The sequence below is a fragment of the Coregonus clupeaformis genome, chromosome 28 (assembly GCF_020615455.1).
Source record: "Coregonus clupeaformis isolate EN_2021a chromosome 28, ASM2061545v1, whole genome shotgun sequence".
NCBI classification, from domain to species: domain Eukaryota; kingdom Metazoa; phylum Chordata; class Actinopteri; order Salmoniformes; family Salmonidae; genus Coregonus; species Coregonus clupeaformis.
The window spans coordinates 17,296,901-17,319,706 of record NC_059219.1 but is presented as its reverse complement, the minus strand read 5'-3'; the positions used below and the strand labels follow the sequence as shown (position 1 = coordinate 17,319,706).

Here is a 22,806-nt window from a genome sequence, read left to right as displayed (position 1 = left end):
AGTCTAATTAGTAGTAAATTGGGGTTTTACGAAAAGGTTAAACTGGCGTCAACTATTCCGTGCATGCACCGCATCCTGGCTTATTTTATCTTCCTCGCGCACGGCAGGAGATATCCTATCATCTGGGCGTCCGTGTCGAAAATGAAGGAAATACGAACACAACACATGATTGGAGAAAGAAGAGTGTGTATGGGGGTGGGGGGTGAGAGTGCATTGGCAAGGGCACACTTGTCTTTCCGTTGACGGATCCCAATATGGTGTCCACATCAGAGAAAACAACAGGGCCTATTAAGTTCCAAATTGATTTGGCATAGGCATAGTTGTTTAAACCTGTTTTACAATGCATTCACTAATTATTATTTCGTATATTAACTGCTGGGCCTATAATTATATATTTTGCCGTTAGACATAAGCGATTTTATTTTGTGCAATTGTCTGTTTTATAGGAAATAAAACGGGAAGGTCGACTTATGGGAAACACTCTTTTCACGCCACTTCGATACTGAAGTGACTTTTTCGTTGCAGGTAAGGAGACTGAGGTTAGAGTTAGCGAAAATACTATCCTAACCTGCTACGAAAATCACTATGTATCGAAGTGGCGTAAAAAGTGTCCCGTCGACATATAAACTAGGCCTCAGAATATTATAGGCCTATCTTTTCATATATTCCTCGTATTTTCAATAAAGATTCACTTCAATATTGCAACATTTGCAATTTAATTAAATGTCACTAACGTACGTTATTCATCTGTATTGCGTAAAATGTAGCCTATAGACCTAGACCTCTATAGCTTTCCCATATCTGTCAACTGCATCAGGCAATTGAATAAGATCCGCGTACTAAATGCATTGTGGCACTGGTCTATCAACATACCTCAGGTTATGTTATGGTCATCTAACCTGCTATCCCCGAGTTAATACATTTGAAAAACATTTTGCATACCTACTATTTTTTAAGCACTTGACATTTTGATATTTTACCATAGCCAAAAATTATAAACAACACGGTTATTAGCTAACTATTATATTCCTCCATAGCCCTAAACGTAGCCTAAATGTCCTTATTAGGCTTATCAAATATGAAAGCTTTATTTTTAATCTGGAGAATCAGACGATAACGTTAAACGACTAGCCCTATAGGCTAAACTTGGTTCACCCAGCATTAAAACAAGTCTCTAAAACAAAGTATCGCTATAAAAAATGGTATCTATCAACGTATAAGCCTACTTAATAAACGAATAACATTAGCCGTATGGCCCTCTATAATGTCCCCAGGATGATTTCAACCAGGCTAGAGGTGAGAATATATACGAGCAAATCCCGGATTCACATCAAGCACCGACACGTTTATAATAATAATGCCCAATAGGGAAATGAACCAGGCTACTTATTGCCCAATGAGGGACAGGTTGGCTGGTAGAAACGCGGAGGTGGGGCGTTCTCAGATTCTACAGGAGAAATCGGGAGATCGAGTTAAAAACAGGAGGGTTTGTAAACTATTTTTGATACACTCCCATCCCTAAAGCAGAGGTAGCAGAGGTGAGGGAAGTCTAGTGTGTCTCTGCTGTCGTAGATTAAGTTCTGCTGAGGATGTTCGGGGAAACTAGGACATGAGAACATTAGAAGTGAGAAGAGGTAACATTGCTGCAGACTTCTGGAAAAATAAAGTTGGGGTTGGTTGTATCCGCGCTCCGAGGTAGGTTGATAATATAGCATGTTTCCATACTGTATCTGACACTGCCTTGAAACGAAGATTCAATCATTATAGACTACTAAAATGAGATTGTGGGTATTGGTCCTCTGTCTCTAGTCTAATTACTAAAGTTTAGTAAGCCAACCTAATTGGTGCGTAATGCGCATTGCAATCAATGGTCACCACAAGTGTGATGTTCACATTTTACATAGGCCTATCTGGTCAATTGAACGTGTGCAAATTACCATTTTACATCAGTAGGCCTATTTCTACTTGAACAATATTAGGTTCAAAGTGTTAATGTATACGCGCATATTGTTTGTTTTTTCAAAGGGACATGATGTCTTCGGCAACGGTGTGAAGGACCTGAACTCCTCACAGAGATGTTGGGCCCAAATGGATGTCATGTACAGTGAATCTGGAGCTATGGCTGATCACTCCTCATAATATACAGGATACTCAGATCCTTCGTCGCCAGCCTAATCTATCCTGGAAGTAACATGGGAATGTTAATCTTTTATTTCTGGATTTAGTCTGGAAGGAGAACCGAGCAACTACCGCGTTATCTTGACGCACCACTCAAGGTATCCGCGCCCGAGAAATACAGTTCGTGCATTTGAAGAGCCAGCGCGTAAAACACAATGCATGGGTGGCAAAGTAGTAAAATGATCTAGAATTGAGAACTGTATATTGACTGACTTTTATTGTTGGGTGAATTCACACCAAGTTCGATATAATATAATTATTTGAAAATGAAAGAAAAATCGAAAAATGCTGCCCGGACTCGACGGGAAAAGGAAAATAGTGAATTCTATGAGCTGGCCAAACTATTGCCTTTGCCTTCTGCCATCACGTCTCAGCTTGATAAAGCTTCAATTATTCGACTCACAACAAGTTACTTGAAAATGAGAATAGTTTTTCCTGAAGGTAAGATTATTATATTATTATATAAAAAGTTATGTTTTTTTATTATTATTATTATTATTAGGCTATTATAACAACCAACGTTTATATTGATGTTATCATAAGTGTTATTGGTGTGTTTAATATTGTATTTGTGTTACAAGTTATACTTTGTGTTTTTATTTTGATGCTAGATATTCATGTTCTTCTGAAATACTAATAATTCAAATCATAATTCCAAATGTTGCCACATATTATCAAATAACTTTAATGCCTGGTCATTTAATTGATACACATGTGTAATGTGTTATATTATAATAATGTATTATAATGATGAACCATGTTATTAATGTTTTAATTCCGCTCTCATTCTGCTAAACACCTGTGCTGCCACTTCTCCTCATTTACACGAATCATTGGGGAATCAATTAGACTACAGTCATTATTGTGTTTACGTTATGGGAGAGATGTAGAACTACATGCATCTAATTTAAGCTATATGTTGCATAACATTACTCGTTAGGTCCAATTCAATTCCATTAAATAATCTCGGCACTGTTGCATGTGAAGGGAATACTATTATTTATCTATGTTGTTTCCCATACTGATATATGGAATAGTTCTGCATTTTAGTTGGTTAAATATATTCAAATATCGGCAGTCAGAGATGTAGTAAAAATGCCATATGGACTCAAGATAACTTTTGTAGGCCTTTTCGCATTGAGGCTCTTAAATTATGTCCATGAAATTGTGGCAATATTATTAACTAGGACTAGAAAATGTTGTTTTTCATTGGAATTTATTCTATCAGAATCTACCATAATGTTTTTCCAAGTAGCCTAAAGATGGCAACTTTATGCACACGATGGCCGGTGAAATAAGTAGGTGCGTGCATAAATATATAACTGACCATTGTGCACACCTCTTTGTCTGTGAAGAATACACTGTGTGTCTTTTTAGATTTATACACGTGTAGTCCCCTTTCAGAGTCAGGCGAGCATGATGTCCCTGGAAGACGATTAGCCGTCATTTGCCTCCTTCTCCCCGCGGTCTCAATGGGCCCCTGTTCTGCGTGACCGCTACAGAGTCGCGCCAATTACCGTCGTCCGTGCGACTAGCTGTCTGAACCCTACGAACATATGGGTGCCCTTGTAACACTGAGGCAAAGAGGAGAAGCTACTTCTCAAGCTCAGGCTGTAAAGAAACACACACAAAAAAACGCACGAGAGTATATGGATTGTGGATTTAGCTTAGGATCGATTCCCCCTATGTGTCGAATGTTGTTTTTAGGCCTGTAGGCCTAACCTATGTATGACGTTGCAGGTGATCAATGATTCATCGCATGCACAGACGACTTGGGCGTACCCGTAGATATTAGCCTATCAATAATGTTCATGCAGTCAGTATAAGAAGTGGAACACTGCACGTAATAGGCCTACTGAACATATTTCATCTAAAGTCTAATTTACAAATTCCATAAGCACAAGTGTTTGGTTGTTATGACCTTGTTGTGACAAGTATCATATCTCGTCTGTAATTTATTTTATCTTCAGCAGTGTTTTACTGAGTTGTTCAAGTGGCACATATCTGGCCAACACTATACACCTACTTCATATTGGGTGATTCTTCACAAATTTATATTGGTGATTTTCACGAAATGTAATCCATAGAAGGGTCCTTTGGAGGAAGAATTGTTTACATATATTTGACATTTGTATCTTAATGCATAATCGAGAAATAAAGACTTGAATTTCGAATATTTGTTACGTTTTCGCCTTCCCCAGGCCTCCTTTAAGACTCTATAATGTTTTATCTGTAGGTGCTACAAATCACAAATTGGTGTCATATGAAGCTTTACCACTTGCTCTGTGATATTAGTAGTATTTTGATTTCAATAACAATTTTCTTACATTAACCTATGACTATTGAAAAAAGTGATTTGGCGATTTTTTCAATATAGGCCTATGTTTTAACATAATATAGGTATACCTACTCTACAGGCATATCAAAGTTCCAGAGTGGGATCTCTGCTAGTTTTAAAGTTATGGCCCATTTTATACAGAGAAATTGACATAGTAGGCAATGTATCCAATCACAGCCCTCCTTTTACTTGCATCATTGCACATCCTGCAAATCATCAGCAGAGGGCTACCATTTTGAATCCAATTTCACATTCACTCTTTTGGTAATGCTTACAAATTGGATAATTACTCTAAAAGTAGCAGAGATCCCACTCTGGAACTTTGATAGCCTGTAGACTATATTATGTTCAGCAAATACAAAATGGTAGCCTATATTTTCAATGTGCATGTTTATATTTTTCAAAATTATTACATTTATGTAAGTTATGTTTTATTACAAATACTGCTAATTTCACAAAGCAAGATTTAAAGCTTCATATGATACCAATCTTTGCTTTGTAGCACCTATAGATGAAACATTATGGAGTCTTAAAGGACTGGGTAAGGCCAAAATGTCATAAATATTCCAACTTAAATTAATTATTTCTTAATAATGCTTTAAGATACAAATGTAAAATATATGTCAACAATACTTTCTCCAAAGGACCCTACTTTCGATTACATCTAGTGAAAATCTCAAAGATCTGGCCACTCCAATCTGTCCCCTATATTTTTTTAATTGATGAGCCATGATAACCACATAGAAGTTAAATTGCTACAGCATTCTTACTCACGGCTGCAACAAGGCACGCCTCAAAATGTGTTAATGAGCCAGAAACAACAATAGGCCTACCATGCACCCACTAGTGGTCAAAAGGTTTTTGGCGCTCCAAAGATACGTTTTGAAATTATTATTTTTACTGTCGATAATACCAACAATATCAGTTTTCCGTTATAGTGTAGGCTATAGGCTATCAACTGAAGCTCGTTATAGATAGGCCTGCCTACTCTTTAATATTGATAAAAGAGGAGAGTAGAAAAAATGTAAACCAGAAATAGTCTCTACTGTTAGTAGCCTATGTACACCAGAAGCTCATTTCAGTCACCGTTTGTCTGGGTGAATGGAATGATGGGGAAATTATGACACGCCTAGCCTTAATTCGTTTTTATTAGGCTACAGCTCACCGTTTCCACACTTGATAAGGAACCAAAGTACGCGGACGTTTCCGAACACTAGCATATGGTAAAATAGACTGATGAATAATTGAAGCTACAGTCTCACAGGGAGGAGGGGATATTGGCTGTATGGGGGAGTCTTCTGTATACTCAGTTTAGGAGGGTCTTGTCACTGATGCGTTTTACGATCCGTATTGCGAGCCATGTGCTTTCCTCATTAAATAGCCTCTGCTGTTTTAAAGTTCTGTCCAAACACATGCACACACACACACACACACACACACACACACACACACACACACACACTGGGGCGAGGAGGGCAAAGCAAATCGCATTGGAACACAAAACACAGTGTCGAAACAGGCCCGGGAATGTGACAGCGTTTATTGCAAAGAAAATGTTCCGAGTATTCGCCAGTAAAAGTTGATATGAAAATGTATGGAGGTGAGATTGTTTTATGGCCGTTATTGACAGCGAGCGGTCAATAACCTTTGTCCACCCCATGTTGTCCGGCGGAGTTGAATTACAAGTCATATCAGAAAGAGAGCGGGAGAGACGTGTTGAAGTCTTCCCGCGGCTGTCGGAAACACAAACAGACATAAAATACGTATTTGGGCCACCTCACATTTTATTTGGTTCAACACAATGGTTTGACAATAAATAACCATAACAGCAAGTCATGTGACTGGCTTGTCAGGCGTTGCTGACACAAAAAGGCAATATTAAAATCATAATTACAAAATAGGACATTATTAGGCCTAGCCCATTTCTTGGAAGGCTTTTAATGCTTTTTATATTCCTTTACCTTGTTGAAACCTGCACAATTAATGGGACACGATATATTTGTGTGTAGGCCTACAAAACATGTTATGCTTCTTCTAAGAGCTTAGGCCCATGTAAATAATAATCTAAATCTGTTGTGGACGCGCACGTGAGCAAAATAACAAGTTGAGCTCAGAGAAACTGGGAGCTTTTCCAACTGCAATTTTATAGGAGACGAATACAATTTTCTAACCCGGCATGCGAGCAATTGAACACTCTTTCAGGACAGGGCTCTCCAGACTAATCTTTGAGTTTTCACTAACACCTCTTTTGTTTGAAATGTAGGCCTACTTTTGTTTAGTTTGGACCACTTCATGTCGCGGGAGTATCTTTAGATCCTATTGCTGAATGTAATGCCCAATTTAGTGATTATCTTAAGCGCGCGTTGATGTCGAAGAGAGCTTAATTCCCTGCGGTAGGTCAAGTGCGAGAACCTAAAGGCCCCAGCTCGAGCTCCCACACAGCTTACCACGGCGCTCAGAGGAACAGACAGTCCCACCTATGGGGTCATCACTAGTTACCACAGCCTATTTGTACAATTTATTTTCTTTAAAAATGTGATTTTAAACCTAACCCTAATCTTAACCACAATGCTAAATTTAGGCCTAACCCTAACCATAAATTAAGACCAAAAAAGCTAATTTATTTTTTCATAAATTTTTACGATATAGCCAGTTTTTACTTTGGCTTTGGTACCTAGTGGAAACCCACCTATGGCCCTGCTTAATTGTAATTAGCTTAAAACCTGACGTATTGACACACAAAAAACGGTCCTAGCATGATTCAAGTTTTTTTCCCCCCAGCAAGCTTCCACATTATCACCAGTAGGCCTAGGCCTATCGGTGATGGTCATTCATTTATTAGAATGATATGACATGCTAAAGGTTAGGAGATTTAGATTAAATCATTATCTACTGCATAATATATGTTTTTCCATATGACGCTGCATGGTCCAGCTCCTGTAGTGAAGAGGCTGCGTTTTTGAGTTGTGGTTAAGGAGTAATTTGGTTGTTTCAGTTGTGTAAACGTGAAGCGTATTTTTGGTTAATATTAAAATGCGAAACGTTTTTTTGTCGTGATCTTTGCATGGCGCGTGTTTGTTTTCGTGCGGAATTTGCATTTCATTCGGGATTGCGCGGTGGATTACCAGGGACAGCAACTCTTATTTGCTTTATCGAGTTTTGTTGGTTGCTTCTGGTGTGCGGTGGAGGAGATTTACATGTCCAATGTCTTGCCAATCTGTTTACAGTCCATTCATTGCGAAAATATGTTCGTTCGCTGTGAAATCAGGTGTACTCAACTGAACGAATAATATTACGTTTTTATATAGGCCTAAACATTATATTTATTTCAAGTGTGAATATTATTATGATAGGGCTATCATTGATTTTAACGCTGATTGACATATTATTAGACTTACACATTAACGTCGAAAAATATATAATTCATCTCAAAGGCATCCACTCAATAAGAATATTAAGCCTATGTAAGATGATTATTATGATGTATGGTTATTATGATGATGATGATGATGATGATGATGATGATGATGTTCACTTATTTTCCCATGTGTGTTGCAGGTCTGGGAGAGTCCTGGGGCCACGTGAGTCGGACCAGATCTCTGGATAATGTCGGGAGAGAGATGGGATCACATCTTTTACAGGTGGGATCACATATCCTACAGGTGCAGACTCATTTGAATTATGAACGCCGTTTTTATCTTTGGAATATAATTGAAATGTAAAAAAATGTCGAATGGTAAACGTGTTTTTATTATTGTAAATTCTGTACACATGACTTATTATTATTGTATTATTATTATTATCATTATCATTATCCCACGTGACAGCAGCAGTTGTCACCCCGTTATCCATATTTTAAAGGGAGAGTGATTTTCGTCCTCCCGCCGCCACCCTCCTGCTGCTCTCATTCTTGTGGATATAAATCTGGAAATAACTTCAACGCATTCATAGTCACGCGCTGCGCCTCTCTTCTCTCCTGCATGAGTCTCTAGTTAACAGGGGTTCCTACATGATCGTAACAACACTAAATGCAACACAGCAAAAGTACCATGTTATAGTATAGTGGAAGTGCTAGACTATAATAATGATGATAATGATATTAATAAGTATGCAGGCGTTATTAGTGTGTTTCTATTGATAATTTCAAGATAATTCATAATTTCAAGCTAATTAATTTGGGTACATTGAAGTCAATTGTATTGTTGTTGTTATTATTATACTAATTGGTAGCAACCTTTTTGATACAGTCAACCGATAAAATAAAATACACACCACTATACTAAGATGCTGTCATGGACGCGTCTCCGATATTAATTTGAGTTTTCCTTATTTTGTATTGACAACAGATTGATTGAATATTAATATGATAGATTAAATGATCTAATAACCTGTATAGTAGCATGAATATGTAGGCCTAGCTAGACCAAGGTCTACGCACATTTTGTCTACATAGGACCTAATTAATATATAAATTAAATGTATTTTTCAGACGTTGGACGGGTTCATTTTTGTGGTTGCTCCTGACGGGAAAATAATGTACATATCTGAAACAGCATCGGTCCATTTGGGCCTATCACAGGTAGGCTGCTACACAATGCGTCTTTATTTCGATTAAATTGATTCCTTTATTTTGCATTCGATTTAAATCGATCCTTGTGCTTTGTGCTACAGTAGACATAGCCTATAGTCCTATGTTTCACGTTCCTTGAAAGCAATGACACAAGCATACACACACATTGTGATATTGTTGTATGGTGGTATTAAACATTTTGTATTGTAGATAGGTAGTGGTGTAATAATGTCATATGATGTACTGTTTTATATTTTGTTTTATATGTAATGCAAGTGCTTTAATATGTTTGGATTAGCAGCAGCTAATGGGGATCCCTAATAAATACAAATACAAATGACTAAACGTGTATTTTAACAGGTAGAGCTGACGGGAAATAGTATTTACGAGTACATCCACCCCGCTGACCACGACGAAATGACCGCGGTGCTAACAGCTCACCAGCCATGCCACTCGCACTTTGTCCAAGGTATGGTAGCCTGTGTATGCTATGGCGCCTGACTGAGCACTGAATCATGTGTCATGGTATTTACATTATATGATCGTCTTTGATTGCGTTTTCTCTGTCTGTCTTTGAAGAATATGAAATGGAACGTTCGTTCTTCTTAAGAATGAAATGCGTCCTCGCGAAAAGAAATGCTGGTCTGACATGTGGTGGATACAAGGTATGCCTGTGTTGCTGCTATGTTTCTCTATGTCGAAGTTGTTTGATTATATATTCAGTCATTCCAGTTCGTATTGATGGTGTGACTGAATTGTTGATAGTTGGGAACATGGTCGTTATAATTGAAACATAAATTTTCAACTTTTCTGCCAAACTGCTGTTGGTTTCTGATAAATCCATCAAACTGTAGTTTTAGCTCTGCTAGAAACTCTCCATTCCCATGCAGTCCATAATAATACAAATCTCTTCCAGTACCTCTAAACTGGTTGAATGCATATTTCCATATGTGTATTCTTATATATTGTAGGCCTACATACATATTTGTGTGAACAATTCTGTCAGGTGATCCACTGCAGCGGGTACCTAAAGATCCGTCAGTACAGCCTGGACATGTCTCCATTTGATGGCTGCTACCAGAACGTGGGCTTGGTGGCAGTGGGCCACTCTCTACCCCCTAGCGCTGTCACTGAAATCAAACTACACAGCAACATGTTCATGTTCAGAGCCAGCCTGGATATGAAGCTCATCTTCCTCGACTCCAGGTAAATACAGTACTAAACGCCACTCACACACTGGAGATGCTTAGTGGTCCCAAATCCTTAAGGTTCCACTTGAAACAACTTATAAAGGCTTTGTAGAGCATTCATAACGTCTTCATAAACACTACACAGATGCTTGAGTAGTCATACACATCTGAAATAATTTGGAAGACGCGGAAAATAGGGTACATTCTGTATGCATATGTATCTGTAATTCTGAGTGTGTGTATTTAATATTGTGTATGTCCCAGGGTAGCTGAGCTGACAGGCTATGAGCCCCAGGATCTTATAGAGAAGACCCTCTATCACCATGTCCATAGCTGTGACTCCTTCCACCTCAGATGTGCACACCACTTGTGTGAGTTAGGTTTGTTTTGCCCTCCTACAGTTACTATCTACAAGTCCTCAGCACTAGAATTTTCTATCTGTGATATATTAACAGTGTAGTGGCAATAGTAATATTAACAAAAGTCATAACTAACACCACTGTCTGTACTGAATTTTACACAGATATCTAATGCACTTCCAGTGCATTCGGAAAGTATTCATTTTGTTACGTTACAGCCTTATTCTAAAATTGATTACATTGTTTTTTTCCCCTCATCAAACTACACACAATACCCCATAATGACAAAGCAAAAACAGGTTTTTATACATTTTTGCAAATGTATTAAAAATAAAAAAATAAAATATCACAGTATTCAGACCCTTTACTCAGTACTTTGTTGAAACACCTTTGGCAGTGATTGCAGCCTTGAGTCATGTTGGGTATGACGCTACAAGCTTGGCACACCTGTATTTGGGGAGTTTCTCCCATTCTTCTCTGTAGATCCTCTCAAGCTATGTCAGGTTGGATGGGGAGCGTCGCTGCACAGTTATTTTCAGGTCTCTCCAGAGATGTTCGATCGGGTTCAAGTCTGGGCTCTACCTGGGCCACTCAAGGACATTCAGAGACTTGTCACAAAGCCACTCCTGCATAGTCTTGGCTGAGTGCTTAGGGTCATTGTCCTGTTGGAAGGTAAACCTTCACCCCAGTCTGAGGTCCTGTGCGCTCTAGAGCAGATCCTGACTAGTCTCCCAGTCCCTGCCGCTGAAAAACATCCCCACAGCATGATGCTGCCACCACCATGCTTCACCTTAGGGATGGTGCCATGTTTCCTCCAGAAGTGACGCTTGGCATTCAGGCCAAAGAGTTCAATCTTGGTTTCATCAGACCAGAGAATCTTGTTTCTCATGGTCTGAGGGTCTTTAGGTGCCTTTTGGGAAACTCCAAGCGGGCTGTCATGTGCCTTTTACAGAGGAGTGGCTTCCGTCTGGCCACTCTACAATAAAGGCCTGATTTGTGGAGTGCTGCAGAGATGGTTGTCCTTCTGGAAGGATCTCCCATCTCCACAGAGGAACTCTGGAGCTCTCTCAGAGTGACCATCGGGTTCTTGGTCACCTCCCTGACCAAGGCCCTTCTCCCCCGATTGCTCAGTTTGGCCAGGCGGCCATCTCTAGAAAGAGCCTTGGTGGTTCCAAACTTCTTCCATTTAAGAATGAGGGAGGCCACTGTGTTCTTGGGGACCTTCAATGCTGCAGAAATGTTTTGGTACACTTTCCCGGATCTGTGCCTCGACACAATCCTGTCTTGGACCTCTACGGACAATTATTTTAACCTCATGGCTTGGTTTTTGCTCTGACATGCACTGTCAACTGTGGGACCTTATATTCTCAAAAATTCTAAACCTGTTTTCGCTTTGTCATTATGGGGTATTGTGTGTAGATTTCTGAGGATTTTTATTTTATTTAATCCATTTTAGAATAAGGCTGTAACATAACAAAATGTGAAAAAAGTCAACAGGTCTGAATACTTTCTGAATGCACTGTAATTGTACTTTAATAATTGCTTTACATCACCTGAAACAATGTGCATTTTTTGTTGAACCATCTGATTGATATTATGGTTTCACATCACCAGAGGCTAAATTATTATCTGACCAAAAAAATATGATATTTTTTAATTATGTCTTATCAGTTCTAATATATTTTGTGTATGACAGAGTAATTGCAATAACCTGTTCTACTTAGAACGACATCCATGTTGCACTACAATCATATCATCCAATTATGTTATACATGACCACTAATTAATGATTAATTATTTTTGGAACAATGATATGAACAAGAATTTCAGTTTCCCTTTCAACTCTCTCTCTCTCTCTCTCTCTCTCTCTCTCTCTCTCTCTCTCTCTCTCTCTCTCTCTCTCTCCCCAGTGCTGGTAAAAGGCCAAGTGACCACTAAGTACTATAGGTTCCTGGCTAAGCAGGGTGGCTGGGTCTGGGTCCAGAGCTATGCCACCATCGTACACAACAGCCGTTCCTCCAGACCCCACTGTATCGTCAGTGTCAACTACGTCCTCACGTAGGTACCTCTGTAAAACCCCAGAGGACAACACATGAAAGCATTGTACAACCCTTATTTCTTATGTGGTCCTTGGCGGATGACACACAGGACTAACACTACATCAGTGGCTCATAATCTGTGTGCTAGTCCCACTGTGCCTATATCCTTCCCTTTTGCTTTGTCTGTACATCACCAATAAGTCTGTGGTACATCCTTATCAAAGGCGTGGACTCTTTCAGTGGAAAGAATGGTGCTGTAGCTCTAATGTGTCTGGTATTTCTTCAGTGGAGAGAGATCAGCAGTCACATCTGTCCTTGATTTGTTTGGTCTGATGTGATTCCTGGCTCTGGGAGTGTCCGGCCAGGCCTGAGCCTGTTCAGATTTTTACACAGCACCACACACACACACACACACACACACACACACACACACACACACACACACACACACACACACACACACACACACACACACACACACAAACATACACACACATTTCTTTGTAGTTCTGCTTAGCTGTCGTTTCCCTCTCTGATAAGATAATGAGTATTGGCACCCGATGTTTACACAAGCCATCACTGCAAAGCAATTAACGAGAAGTTAATAAGAAATTTTAAAAAACAGTCAAAAGCTTGGACACACTTACTCATGCCAGGGTTTTTCTTTATTTTTAAAAACTATTTTCTACATTGTAGAATAATAGTGAAGACATCAAAACTATGAAATAACACATATGGAATCATGTAGTAACCAAAAAAGTGTTAAACAAATCAAAATACATTTGATATTTGAGATTCTTCAAAGTAGCCACCCTTTGCCTTGATGACAGCTTTGCACACTCTTGGCATTCTCTCAACCAGCTTCACCTGGAATGCTTTTCCAACAGTCTTGAAGAAGTTCCCACATGCTGAGCACTTGTTGGCTGCTTTTCCTTCACTCTGCGGTCCAACTCATCCCAAACCATCTCAATTGGGTTGAGGTCAGGTGATTGTGGAGGCCAGGTCATCTGATGCAGCACTCCATCACTCTCCTTCTTGGTCAAATAGCCCTTACACAGCCTGGAGGTGTGTTGGGTCATTGTCCTGTTGAAAAACAAATGATAGTCCCACTAAGTGCAAACCAGATGGGATGGCGTATCGCTGAAGAATGCTGTGGTAGCCATGCTGGTTAAGTGTGCCTTGAATTCTAAATAAATCACAGACAGTGTCACCAGCAAAGCACCCCCACACCATCACACCTCCTCCATGCTTCACGGTGGGAACCACACATGCGGAGATCATCCGTTCACCTACTCAGCGTCTCACAAAGACACGGCGGTTGGAACCAGAAATCTCACATTTGGACTAATCAGACCAAAGGACAGATTTCCACCGCTCTAATGTCCATTGGTCGTGTTTCTTGGCCCAAGCACGTCTCTTCTTCTTATTGGTGTCCTTTAGTAGTGGTTTCGTTGCAGCAATTCGACCATGAAGGCCTGATTCACACAGTCTCCTCTGAAAAGTTGATGTTGAGATGTGGCTGTTACTTGAACTCTGTGAAGCATTTATTTGGGCTGCAATTTCTGAGGCTGGTAACTCTAATGAACTTATCCTCTGCAACAGCGGTACTCCTTTCCTGTGACTGTCCTCATGAGAGCCAGTTTCATCATAGAGCTTGATGGTTTTGCGACTGCACTTGAAGAAACTTTCAAAGTTCTTGAAATGTTTTAAAGTAATGATGGACTGTTGTTTCTCTTTGCTTATTTGAGCTGTTCTTGCCATAATATGGACTTGATCTTTTACCAAATAGGGCTATCTTCTGTATACCAACCCTATCTTGTCACAACACAACTGATTGGCTCAAACGCATTAAGAAGGAAAGAAATCCCACAAATTAACTTTTAATAAGGCACACCTGTTCATTGAAATGCATTCCAGCATTGGGAAGGGTGGCTACTTTGAAGAATCTCAAATGTGAAATATATTTTGATTTGTTGAACACTTTTTTTGGTTACTATATGATTCCATATGTGTTATTTCATAGTTTTGATGTCTTCACTATTATTCTACAATGTAGAAAATAGCACAAATAAAGAAAAACCCTAGAATGAGTAGGTGTGTCCAATCTTTTGACTGGTGCTGTATATATTTTTAGGTTAAAAATAAACGTTTTTTGGTTCATTTGCATAAATGACTTAAGTGTAGTGGATGAGGTGTTTGTTGAAGGTAAGTTTTGACAGGATTGTAAAAAGGAAAAGTCTATTTATTTGGTGAGGTCATTTATAGTGTAGCGGAATGGTGTATTTTCATCTGGTCAAAGCCTGTCAACTGTGCTTTTTGTTGTTGTGTAGATTTTAGGATGAAATGTTCTGTTAGTTTATTTTCTCTATTAGGGTGAGATGTTACAGTAGCTGGCAGGAAGGCTGCAGCGTTCTATCACTATTCAATTTAGAATAATCATTTCATGAAAAACTGAAAGTTGTTTACTGTCACTTTCTTCTGCTGTAGAATAGTTATGATGTGTAGTAGTGTGGATGTCTGTGTGTAGCATAGTTATTGTGTTGAGTAGTGTGGGTGTCTGTGTGTAGAATACTTATTGTGTTGAGTAGTGTGGGTGTCTGTGTGTAGAATAGTTATTGTGTTGAGTAGATTGGGTGTCTGTGTGTTGAGGTCATTGAGTTATCAGGTTTACTAAAGCTTATTCATGTCTATGGACTTGGCTGTTACTTTTGGTACCCTCACCCAGGAAGGGAAAGTCACTTGGCAGGCTGTCTGTGGAATGAACAACATGTCCATCTGTCTGTCTGCAGACTGTGTCAACTGTCTCAGTCAGGCATGGGTTCAAAACATTTTTTTTTCTTCCTAATACTTTGAATGTGTTTGAGTCAACCTGGCCTGAGGTGTCAGATAGAAGGGCTTTCACTGTTGGCAATATTCCATTGTCTCTATTGCGCCAGGCAAACCTCAATCCAGTCAAGCTGAAGTATTAGAAAGAAAACCAATACAGTTTGAACCCAGGTCTGGTGGACTGTCTTTCTCAGTCAGTGGTATTGAGCTTAGTGTGGGCCTCTGTCATGCATGAGCACTGATAAACAACACACTTTGCTTCAACCCAGTTTTCCACTGGAAAAGACATTCAAATCTCTTTTCACTCGGCATGCGCTTGCTTTATCAACTGAACTGCAAACAGTCCAGATATAGATATAGATATAGTCTGAGTCAAGCTCTATTGGTTCTGTGAGTGTTAGTATTTCCTGGTGTGCTGCTGTGTGTAATGTGTATTGCTGCAGATGTAAAAGTGTTGCAGTAAATGAATTAGGCCCATAAAACACTCCATTAACCAGAGGAGGCAGAAGAGGCTGCTCCGTACAGAGGAGAGAAGATGGAAACGGCTTTACACGCACTGCTGCAGCCGCAGACTACCCCCTCCCCAAATCCATAACGGTGTTTATGAGGTTTTAATTGATAGGCCATAAAGATGATGAGCGTTTATGGCTGCCAGCTTGGTGAAAGAGTAGAGAGTTTAGAATTTGTGAATGGAGATTTCGCGTTCCCCCCATGAGATCTTTTTTAAAAACATTTATTTTTATTGAATCACATACTGTACAGTCAATTAGAACCGTCTTGTGATCTTGTTGAGATGTTTTATCGTGTGAGACATTAAGCTATAATGAGACAATATGCAAACGTGTTGTTTTGCCTCAACGTATCTGTGAGAATAGCATCAGTCAGTCAGTGAATTCATAGTCACTCAGTTCATTAGCAGAGAGAGAAAGAGAGGAAGAACAATACAATGTCATCCGCTGAGTGTTCCTGTCCTGTCATGTCTGAGGCTAAATAATAATGATAATAATGAGTTCATTATTTCCCCCTAAATTTCTGAGAGAATGGCATGGGATTTAGTCAGTTCATCAGAGAACTATCATGGCCCCTTTCTCATTGTTGTTATCAGAGGTAGTGGTGGGTGATTCACACAGTAGCTGGTAGAGGTGTGCTAGTCTACACTGATTAACACACAGATAGTAGGGCACACAGGAGTTCACCTCTGGTTGAACTGCCTCTGTGTGTGCTAGTACTGATAACCTCTCTGCCTCGTCCTATTGGCTAGTACTGATAACCCTTCCACATTCCGTCCCTTCCTATTGGCCAGGACCTGTCACTGTGACCCCTGACCTTTCTTAGGCAATACTCTGTGTTTACAGAGAGACAAGAACACTTTATCACATAAAGGAGTTGGTGTGTGTGGGTGTGTTGTGCGCTGAAATGTGTGACCTGACCTGATCCTATGAGAATACTATTCTGTATGTTTTTGATAGTGTTTGTATGGAACGTGTATCTCTTGATTGTGATTGTGTGTGTTTTCGAAATCAAAGATCGTGTGTGTATGTATGTGCGTGTACCTATATGTGTGTCTGTGTGCGAGCATGTGTGCATGCTTGGTGTGTGTGTGTCTGTTTGTGTATGTGCATTTGTGTGTGTGTGTGTGTGTGTGTGTGTGTGTGTGTGTGAAGGATGGATCATTGTTTGGCCAGAGTAAACCCTGTCCAGGTTTTTCCATCCATCTTCTCCAACTTGATTCATCATATTGAATGGAATCCATACGGGGAGGACTAGGACCTGAAATCGGCCCTGGCATTTCTAACACACTGGCCCATTTTCTTCCTTGAGACCCCTACACCGGCCCATTTCTTTCATTGAGGCCACATTATTAGCCAGATAATGCTTATTTGGACAGTCCCACTCGGTTACAAATGGACCAGCCCATCTGTCATTTGCCCGAAATGCCAGATGGCCAGTCCACCCCTGCTTTACAGAGAAATCAATTCCCATTTCCAAGTACTGTCTCCTGGCATGGAGTTCCTGTGGGCTTGGTTTAGCCAGACATATCCCTTAATCGCATGTGTATTTGAACGGACAGCCTCCCCTCTGTTGTATGTTTGTTAAAGGCCTTGTTACAATCCTGATGTAGAAACAAGTCCTTCCAAAAGCCTCTCTACCGCTCTCTCTCTCTCTCTCTCTCTCTCTCTCTCTCTCTCTCTCTCTCTCTCTCTCTCACTCACTCACTCACTCACTCACTCACTCACTCACTCACTCACTCACTCACTCACTCACTCACTCACTCACTCACTCACTCACACACACACACACACACACACACACACACACACACACACACACACACACAAAAGCCTCTCTACCTCTCTCTCTCTCTCCCTCCCTCTCTCTCTCACTCACTCACTCACTCACTCACTCACTCACTCACTCACTCACTCACTCACTCACTCACTCACTCACTCACTCACTCACTCACTCACTCACACACACACACACACACACACACACACACACACACACACACAAACACACACACACAGAGACACACACACACACACACACCATGCTCTAATTACCAAACAGATGTTAGTGGACATTCGCATCCTGAGAGTGAAAAAAATAAAATACCCAGATAAACAAACACACACCCCACACTTGAATAAACAGTCTTAAGAGTGGAGCTGCCTTGCCTTGTTTAATGAGGGGCTTTATGTAATCTTAACACACAGAGTTAAATCAGGAAAACACCTGTGGAACTACATGATCTACAGTACATACTGTATGTGTATGTTTCTGAAGGGATACTGAGTATAAAGGACTCCAGCTGTCTCTGGACCAGGTGACAGACACCAAGCCCTCCTTCCCCTTCAGCAGTACTCCCCCCAGCCTCACTGAGAACCGCAGAGCACCCAGGAGCAGAGTGTCCCGAGCCAAGGCCAAGGCTCGACTGTCCCCCTACACACAGGTGAGGCTCTACAGGAACATACAGCGCTGGTCCTGTACACATCCTACACAGAGGCAAATCTTTTATATTTGAGCCAGGATACTGCATGATCTGTCAGTGATGGGAGGTGGCTTATACCCGATTGATCACTTCTTGATGACCTGGGTAATGACTCATATTTTTCCTCTCGCTCTCTCTCTCTCTCTCTCTCTCTCTTGGTCTCTCTCTCTCCCTCTCTCTCCCTCTCGCTCCCTCTCTCTCCCTCTCGCTCCCTCTCTCTCTCGCTCTCCCTCTCGCGCTCTCTCGCTCTCTCGCTCTCACTCTCTCTCTCTCTCGCTCTCTCTCCCGCTCTTTCTCTCGCTCTCTCTCCCTCTCTCTCTCCCGCTCTCTCTCGCTCTCTCTCTTTCGCTATCTCTGCAGTACACTGGTTTCCAGGCCGAGCGGTCAGAGTCGGACCAGGATAGCCCTTGGGCAGGATCTCCCCTCACAGACTCCGCTTCCCCTCAGCTGCTGGAGCAGGGAGAGGGGCTTGGCGCCTCCTGTGCCTACAAGCAGTTCTCCGAGCCACGTCCCCTCTGCTACAGCCTCCCAATCACTGAGGAGCACCACCACCACACCCCGAGCGACAGCCACTCCCACCTCCACACACACGGCCACAACCAGACGTGCGAGCGGGGCCGCTGTGAGGCAGGGAGGTACTTCCTGGGTGCTCCTCAGGGTGGGAGAGAGGCATGGTGGGGAGCTTCCCGCTCTGTGCTGCCCCTGGCCAAGACCTCGTCCCTGGAGAATGGAGAGGGATACGAGAGCAGCGTGCCCCACATCACCTCCATCCACAGTCTGCATAGTAAGTCCCTATCCCTGGCCCTTTAGCTTGTATTACTGTAGGAGGCTGGAGATGGGTGAACTCCACTGTTGCAGGCACGAAGACACAGAGATTTCATTCGGGTTGGTACAAAAGCCTGCTCACACTTCAGATCTCCCACCTCTGCTTTATTTAACCTTTATTTAACCAGGAAATAACCTTGTGGTTAAAAACCTATTTTGCAATGGTGACCTGGAAGAGGTCAGCAGAAAATACAGGTTAGTTTTAACACTTAACCTGTAGGATAACATGCTGCTAGTTCTGCTTAGCCCTGGATATAGCTTCCTGTTGGCTCTAAGATCAGTGTCCTGTCCCTCCCTCTACAGACCGTGGCCAATGGGACCAGGACAGTGTGGTCAGCTCGCCAGACGGGGGCTCCGCCAGCGACTCAGGGGATCGTTACCGCGCAGACTACTTCCGGGCCAGCCCCCAGGAGCCAAGCAAGATCGAGACCCTGATCCGAGCCACGCAGCAGATGATCAAGGAGGAGGAGAATCGGCTGCAGCACCGCAGTAAGCTCCACCCAGGCCCTGACACTCATCTAGGGCCTGCCAACGGCCTCCCGAAGGGCCCCGGCCCCTGCTTCACCACCGACTACCCCCAGGGGGTGCTACAGAGTGTGTTGTGCCGTGGCCTGGGTCAGCTGGGTCAGGTGATCAGCCCCGCCTCAAGCCCTGCCCCTCTCTCCAGGCTCAGCAGCCCAGGGTCTGACCACCACCCCCCCAAGCCCAAAAACTACCTCCAGCAGACCGGACAGACAGACCTGTCCCCTCTCCCTCTCCCCCAGCCCCTGCATCACCAGCTTGGCTGTCCAGGCCCCTGCTCAGCCTCCTCCCCTACCCCTGCCCCGGCCCTCTACCCTTCCCACCCCCAAACCCAAACGAGGAGGCCCTATCTGGACAAGCAAGCTGCTACCTACTCCCTGACGGGCTACGCCCTGGAGCACCTGTATGACACAGAGAGCCTCAGGGACTTCTGTTCCTCCGCTGGCTCTACCCACTACGACGTGACTTCACACCTGCGCATGCAGGCAGAGCAGGGGCCGGGACACAAGGGGACCTCCGTCATCATCACCAACGGCAGCTAACATCCGCTCGTCCAATAACACTAAAGGGATGTCTAAAATGTCACACTATTCCCTATACAGTACGCTACTTTTGACCAGAGCCTGCATAGGGCTCTGGTCAAAAGTAATGCACTACATAGGGAATAGGGTGACATTTTGGACGCACACTAAAACACATGAAGAAGAAACTGTGGATCCATGGAATCTCCATGCTATAGCCCAGCCTCAACGGCCTCTTCTGCATCTTATCCAGCAAAACCCTTTTTTTCCCTATCCTACTTCTTGTGTTTCCTTTTCTTTTAGTTTTTACAGAGCTACGTTATTCCATTTGCACTGTCAGAAATTAAGTTTCACTGTGGGAACCTCATCCCTATGGTTGAAGATAAGGTTGTGGATATGTTTTGAGTTAACAGGGCAGGGTTCAATGTTAGTGCGCTTTTTAGTGATGTTGGTGGTCAGAATCCCCTTATCACAAAGAACTTAAGAGTTAAACTCAACTAGACCTGGTTAAATATATTTGTTTTTTGCCTCTGCTACAGACTGCTATCTCGGCCCGCTAATACAGGATGGGTAAAGGCCCAGAGCACTACTTTTGTGATAATAATTCTGCAGCACCCTCAGCACCACTACTTCCTGCAGCTGATTACAGGTGTGCAGTACAGAGATGAAGCATAAATGACACAAAAGAACTTCACAGACATCAACAATTATGCAAATTCATTCTATCTGTGTTTTCCCCACTAGGTAAGGTATGGATTAAGGGAAGTGTACCAACAGTTCACCTATACTACAACAGTTATTAGTGCTTTGGTCTATAGTGGTATAATGTCACCTCAGGGAGGATAAACACATTATATACAACGTCTAATGAACAACCTTATTTAGATGTGATTACTGGGAGGCTAAGGGTCAATATGATGACGTGGATTGTCTCATTCGCCAGGTGTAGTGGTAAACGCTGAGGGGGAGTTTACAAGGTAAACACTGAGGTGGGAGTTAGCATGCTAACAAGGCTGAGGTGGGAGTTAGCATGCTAACAAGGCTAAGGTGAGAATTAGCATGATAACAATATCGAGGCATGTCTTGTTATAGTGTCAACAAGGGTAATTGTACAGTTATTGTACTGGAAAGAGATGCCCATTGTTTATTGAACAGATGATGAGATTAAGGAAAAATCAAGAGATGGTGAAATGGAGAGATTGTGTCTGATGTGGTTGATTGACTAGTGCACTGTTCAGGAGAGAGGTTAGGCCACTTTCTGTCTAATATTACAGAATGATGCCATGGCAACACTTGCTTGTACCAACATGACATGAGTTATTATTACCATAATTATATAAGTTATATGACAATTCATGAAATGTTTTCACAAAGTCATGATGCATGCAGCAATATGCAATCCAATCGGTTGGGTAGTCATTTAGACAGCCTAAATCATCATAACATCTGATCATGATAATGCTTGTTTGTTAAAAAGCTGGCATTACCTTTCACTAATGCTTGTGACAACCTTCATATCATGTGTATTATACTGTTTTGTAGGCGGTGTGACACATTTCAAGCGTTTCCCTGGATTCTGTTGTAAATGTGGTCACTATATCTCATATATTTATAAGTTTGGAATTTTGTCAGAGTCTGAATTGTGCTTCTCCAAAGTTATTTATGATGTAAATATGCTCAGAAAAAGACACCACTTTGAAGCACAAGGGAAAAGTTGTATTTATTTAGTGAATGTTTATTTAGGGTTTTGAAATATAGTTGCAATCAAAACAGTCTGCTTGCATATGAGTGTGTTTTGATTTAAACAAATTCTATGCGAAAAATAAATAAATGGAACACTTTTTTCAAAGAAAAAATGGCTCATAATTGACATGTGTGTTTTCTATTGTAGGCTACTGTAATAATTTGAGTGTAAATGCAATAATCAACTTATATTGTCTATAGATGCTGAAAAATATATAAGAAACAAAACAAAGCAAATCTATTAGACTACATGAAACTGTATTTACTATTACATTTACCAATAAAAAGAAAAGTATTGCATTCTGACCAGCTAATAATAAACTAAAAAGACTGAAGTGAAATGCAAGTAAAAAAAAAAAACACACCCCAAAACTGTGATATGTTTACTATGTTTACTAATACCATTTTCTGCAATGATTCAATTTAATCGTATTTCAGAGATGGGACATTTTAGCAGTGAGAAGCACACTAAATGTCCCCTGGTTATGTGTGGTCGCTATGGCAAATAAAGAGGCTGATGAAAATCGATATGGGACGATCTCCAATTAAGCGAGAAGATTTGTGGGTCTAGAGAGGTCAGTGATGAGGAGCTTCATCTCTCTCTCTCTCTCTCCCCCCCTCTTTCTCTCCTGTCCCTCTTCCCCCCTCTCTCTACTGTCTGATGGTTGTTTACTGTGTGTTTGCTATAGTCGTTTCAACCCTA

At 41.4% G+C, this 22,806-nt stretch overlaps 1 protein-coding gene across 4 annotated transcripts; it reads left to right on the top strand.

The window, feature by feature from the left end:
* The first annotated feature begins 1,492 nt into the window (after positions 1-1,492).
* On the top strand, positions 1,493-20,456 carry LOC121543032 (single-minded homolog 1-A-like). Of its 4 annotated transcripts, none has more exons than XM_041852715.2 (12): positions 1,493-1,695; positions 2,026-2,619; positions 8,075-8,157; positions 9,006-9,095; positions 9,447-9,555; positions 9,666-9,751; positions 10,093-10,292; positions 10,541-10,647; positions 12,546-12,693; positions 18,288-18,453; positions 18,853-19,276; positions 19,621-20,456. In XM_041852715.2, exons 2-12 carry the CDS (start codon positions 2,445-2,447, stop codon positions 20,379-20,381), a joined length of 2,349 nt encoding a protein of 782 aa, XP_041708649.2. In that variant the 5' UTR covers positions 1,493-1,695; positions 2,026-2,444; the 3' UTR covers positions 20,382-20,456. The 4 variants fall into 4 exon arrangements, with proteins under 4 accessions (XP_041708649.2, XP_045064587.1, XP_045064585.1 ...); XM_045208652.1 differs by having other exon boundaries at positions 10,541-10,656; XM_045208650.1 differs by having other exon boundaries at positions 8,075-8,178.
* The last annotated feature ends 2,350 nt before the right edge of the window (positions 20,457-22,806 follow it).